Source organism: Sphaeroforma arctica (assembly GCF_001186125.1).
Source record: "Sphaeroforma arctica JP610 unplaced genomic scaffold supercont1.146, whole genome shotgun sequence".
Lineage (NCBI taxonomy): Eukaryota > Ichthyosporea > Ichthyophonida > Sphaeroforma > Sphaeroforma arctica.
Window position 1 is genome coordinate 51,528 of NW_014040412.1, and position 5,410 is coordinate 56,937.

General features: G+C 44.3%; 1 protein-coding gene across 1 annotated transcript; it reads left to right on the plus strand.

The window, feature by feature from the left end:
* Positions 1–353: 353 nt before the first annotated feature.
* SARC_03029 (hypothetical protein) lies at positions 354–4,682 on the plus strand. Its single transcript, XM_014303185.1, has 6 exons — positions 354–897; positions 1,387–2,017; positions 2,708–3,187; positions 3,609–3,861; positions 4,071–4,206; positions 4,487–4,682. The coding sequence occupies exons 1-6, from the start codon at positions 778–780 to the stop codon at positions 4,523–4,525; spliced, it is 1,659 nt and encodes a 552-aa protein (XP_014158660.1). The 5' UTR covers positions 354–777; the 3' UTR covers positions 4,526–4,682.
* The last annotated feature ends 728 nt before the right edge of the window (positions 4,683–5,410 follow it).

Genomic DNA, 5,410 nt, shown 5'->3' on the forward strand with positions numbered 1-5,410 from the left:
GGCTAGAATATCTTCTATTTTTGTCGTACTGCCCCAAGTATGCGACATCAGGAAATGAATTATAGTTTACGACAATATTGAGGAACGTTAAGATTCATTTGCATAAATACGACTATTGGTCACCCAATGCCTATTTGAGACAGGATTAACTACCGATGCCAAATATGTCGTAAACTGTATGCTAAATTTCAATTGGTCAAGCAATCCTGTAATATGGGCTTTTTCGAGGGGCGTTGTATTGAATTTGCCGAAAAGTGAGGAGCCGTATGCAATATGAAGCACAGGCAAATACACAAACGCGGATCTTGCGTACGTAGCTGATACCGACTAAGCAGTGCGAGTGAGTGAGATTCGCGATGTGTGATAAGGACAATCTTCATACTCTTGCTTGGCAGTGAACGACTTGATAGCTCGTCTTCATTTACTATAATATCATAGTCTGCCTGGTAGTATAATACAAGTGAGGTCTCAATCTACAATAGTACATCGGTATATACACTTGAAAGGGTCGCGGTGGTTGCGGTCTAGCAAGTAGATACAGGGTGGATAGGGACTAAATAGCCAGTTGTGCGACAATACTGGAGAAACCTGCATACTAATATCACCTTATATATATTTATATATATACCTATATATTGCACGCCATCTGTATAGCGAATCTATTGATCGGTGCATGCGCCGCGAGAAGCGATCACTAAAAAGGGTTTCACTTAAGTGCTTTGTGTGTTGATAGGGTTTAGTACTCGAACCAGGATACTATCTGAGCTGTATGGCACTATGCAACGAGACAAGAAGACAGCCCCGTCAGATAACATGTTCTACTGGTTTAACGAGCAGCATCACTCGCGCCAGAAACAATCAATCTCACGAACTCTATCACAACCCGTCGTCGGAAAGGTGAGTGATCACATTTCACATAATCAGCTGCCACTGTCTCGTTAGGATACGACTAGAGTTAACCTATTCATAATGAGATGTCCATCGAATTTTTTGTGTTGGTTTGCATAAGTTCTCTCATAATAAAGGCGGATTTAGTCAGATGCATACAAGTTCAAAATGTTATGAGGTGTCACAGTTTATTCTCTTGCTGTTAAAAATTGAATTGATTGATTTTGTTTCCCTGTGTGCGTGATATCTTCATATTGTTGTAGCTTGCGAACCTTCTTTGACCTGATGATAGTTGAATTAAAGTTACAAAGCCAACCCTTCATTTCCAAACCACCATGTCCATCAAACTTTAAGACGTTGATTCTAATAACAGGCGCTCACACGCTTGTACTGCAACAAAAGCTTCCTTGTCTGTATGCGTCCACCAAAAACGTATCCAGTATCTCTGTAAACGGACTATTTCTCACAATTCCATACATATTCTCGCTTCAATCATAGATGGCCGGTCTAGAACTCAACGGCCCCGTCCACGGAAGTACAGGGCCTCGTTATAGTCAAGGAGGTGCAATGGACGGCTCGTCAGGCCCCTGCCTTCCATACGGACACAGTATGAATAACTACAACATGAATCCCTTTTACATACCTATGGGTCCTACGAGACAGCGTCCGTCATACCGGAATCAAACCGGTATACCGATGCACCCCACTTTGGGCGTAAACGGCACGAGTGCTAATCCAACTATAACCCCCCGCTTGCCACCCCCGGCTAGCTTAGCACTAAACTCGCCGTTGACCTCCACGCCTCAGATGCTCAAGGCTAATCCTCACGCGCAGTTGCAATCGGTGCCTCCACTGTTCCCGCAGCGGTTAGACTCCATGCCCCGAGTGGCCATGCCAATTGGGACTATCGAACAGTCCGATCACACCCTGCAGCTACGCAAAGCGAGCTTAGACCTCACACACACCTCAATAACCAGCCCGTTCATGGACACATCGTTGGGTCCTCCGTTTATGAACCAGGGCCTGTCTAAACTGTCCGAGCATTTGGTGACGGAAACACTGCACTCAACTGCGTCGCCTTCGCCGACCGATTTCAAGCCGGCCTCTAAATTGGACCTACTCAATACAAGTATGTGACCTCCGAGTGTACTTTGAGGTTTTGGCCTGGGCTCTGTGTAGCTTCCCCGCGTGTTTTCGATTAAGTGCTGCGTGTCTTGTCATTTTAGGAACATGAAAGCTATGAATTTAGAGCTGGTTGGTAGTCTGTATCGTGGTTCGTGTGGGTGGCATGCTTTTTATGTATTAACCACAGCGTAGTATCGATATACACAGTTTAAGACCAAGCTGAAATTCCTGTCAGGACTTGATCATTGATGTGACATGGGGTGACTATTTCTTTCCTCTCGTTATGTATGCTTGACAAAAAAATGCTTACATGAGTATAGTGGGCCCCATGATCACGTAGCTTCCGTACGTGCTTCCTTCCACGCCAAATAGAAATAAATGTAGTCGAAAACCAGGCATAACGTAGTCAGACTATGTCCGCATGATTTCACCTTGTGGTATCGTGCATTTTATGGTCGCCTACCATAGGGGTCAGCATCAGTATTGTCCACGTGTGCGGAGTTCTGAGTAATATTGTACACTATCGTTCATTTATTGCCAATGTTTGCCTTGTTATTTTACGGTGGCCCTAAGCACCACAGAGTCTCCGTGTATTGAGTGACATGATTACATAACCAATTACTTAACTAAAAGTTAGACTACTTATCGAGAAAATACTTCTCATATGCTAATCTTTGCTTGTCCTCGTACTCAGCTAAACCTGACTCGCCTGCCCTCGAGTTCGAATCAACTATCAAAAATATATTCTCGCCAGTGTCAATGGCTCGCGTCAAGACTGAGCAAGTCGAGACTACAGTCACCCCACCCACCCCCACCGCTCTGATGGCTATTCTTACTGGAGAAAGTGCGGTACCAAAGGAAGAACCCAAGAAGCCTGAAGCGGGCAAAACCTCCCCTGAGAACGAAACGCCTACCAAAGAATGCAAGAAGGACGCTAAACTGGCAAAGTTGAAGTCCACTACTTCGGACGGAAACTCTGGCGGCGACACAGAAGGTGCAGAGGATAGTGCCGAGAAACCATCGCGGAAGAGGCGGTGCTTTAGGGAGTTAGTGAGGAATGTCAAGTGTGGACACACGGGCTGTGGACGGTTGTACGCTACGGAGAGCTCGCTGCAGAATCACATCCGCATCAAGCACGGCAATATCCGGCCCGAGAATGCGGGTAGTGGACACGGTATGTGCATGTAGTTGTCTCTCTTTTATACTTGAAACTCGGAAAGTTCATGCTCTATGCAAACATCTCTGCATTTTCACTCACTTTCAATCTCCTGTCCTTCCTAAGTTCATGCTCTATTCAAACATCTCTGCATTTTCACTCACTTTTGATCGTCTTAAGTACATGCTCTATTCAAATATCTCTGCATTGTTACTCACCATTAATCGTCTGTTCCTACTAAGTTCATGATCTATTCGAACATATCTGTTTTTCAATCATTTTTGGGCGCCTATTTCTCCTAACTTTATGCCGATTCAAACATATGTATTTCAATCATATTAATCACCTGTTCTTCCGGAGTTTATGCTCTGATATTCAAACATATCTGTGTTTTCACCCACTTATCATTGCCCGTTTAATTCTCACCCGTTGTTTCCAGTGTCGAGGCGTCACAGTAGTGCGGGCGAGAAAAAGACTCGCAAAAACCCAGTCGCTCAACGGAAGAAGTCTGAGGCAGTTGAAGTATCCGAGCCCTCAGAAAATACCACACATAATCCCAAATCCCCCACACCCACACAATCCGCATTCCTGCATAGTGCACTAGTTGGGTCGCCGCTACTACTGTGCTCGCCGGAAGCAAATAGTACCGGCTTACTTAGTAGTCTGAGCCCATCTTCAGATCCGGAATGGAGGTATGAAACATGTTCCATGTCGCAGTCACACATGCTCTTGTTCATTTGTTTATTATTCTGTCGAGGGCAAATTTTTTCGAGACTTTATCAGAACTTTTAGATGGGTTTTTATTGAACCTTACAACCTTGTCCTTGTTAAGCTAACATTACTTCACGCATACAACATGGTTTTCACAACTGTATTTGAATCTGCATTGGTGCACCGTCAGTTCCTCACTGCTCTTTGATGTGGATCAAGCTGCATCTCTCACCTTGCCCGACTTCTTCGATACGGATTTCACAACTTCGAATAGTCTCGGATTGACACCGGGAAGTCTTTTAGACACCGGTCTATCCGGTAATTTGGTAAGTGTATCGACTTGCTGTTGTCCTTTAGTGAAACAGTGAAACAGCATACTTGTAAGCATATACCATACTGTAGAAAATATCCCAAGACTCTCCATTGCTCTGCCCTTGCAGCATTACGATTGTCAATTGACCGGTGGTCTTTGTTGGGTTGTTTGGTGGCCTTTGTTAGGTTAACCTTTGCGTATTCCTGTATATTGCAACCGATATCTTCGTTGAGCATTCGTACCATCTTTTCTCACATGTCTACGACTCCCACATCCCATACTGTCTTGTATAGCTCCTTGACGATTGGCTGAAAATGGATGACTTGGTATGAAACAACAGCGTATACCAATGTCATGCAAATAAGTCTTCCGTCTTCCGGAGCATTGAACAGGCATTTGCCAAAACGTAGCCGTGAGGACCATTCCAATCACTCAGCATATACGCGCCGCCATCGATTGTTAGAGTTGAGTCTCTATCGATGGGAGTCCCGCAGCGCACAACGCAGCCAGCCGTCTAATAACAGGACTCGCTACATACTTGGGAGCAATCGGTGATGATGTTATGGAGGATTCCATCACGTACCAGAACCGATTCTGATGAATAGTATTGAGCAAACGCCTCGCATCACTAGTAGTCCTTCATGTTCGCCAAATAGCCGCGACAGAATCTCAAGCTTCTCGCATTAATTATTAGTGTAAATAGAATTAACGCCATCGCAAGACTAGTCTAAAAGCGATATACTTTTACACTCATAATCTCACTGAGCAGAGATCGCTCTCACAATAGCCCGGTGGAAATAAACTGACCTTATGTTAAACAGTTAATCCTCGAGGCACAAGTGTTTTACTTAGTAGGCTATGCACAAACCCTTTTTCTTCTTCTTCATATTCGAGGTCACTAAAGTGAAGACAATCTGAATACATACTGTCTATAAAACATTGCCTATGACTTTGCCAAACGTCTACATTTTTAGCAGAGAAATTTAGCCACAAATCTACGCGTACAATAGTATTCAACTACTAGCAATCCGTTTTCTTACCATTCGGTAAGAGTGTGACCTATTATGATGTACGAATGATATACTCCCTCGCGACACCAAGTTTAGCACTCAAAAACATCACAATTCATGTGTCTACAGTAGAATGCGGCCATTGCACAGTGTCCTCGTACGAGATTGTCACAGTGCATCGTGTATTTTATTTGCGCGATGGATCAC

Excerpts from the sequence above, each read along its gene's own strand:
- SARC_03029 (XM_014303185.1), top strand. The coding sequence starts at position 778 with ATGCAACGAGACAAGAAGACAGCCCCGTCAGATAACATGTTCTACTGG. Across the intron at positions 3,862-4,070 it reads TCTTCAGATCCGGAATGGAG|TTCCTCACTGCTCTTTGATG; the intron begins GTATGAAACATG and ends GTGCACCGTCAG. Across the intron at positions 4,207-4,486 it reads CCGGTCTATCCGGTAATTTG|CTCCTTGACGATTGGCTGAA; the intron begins GTAAGTGTATCG and ends TGTCTTGTATAG.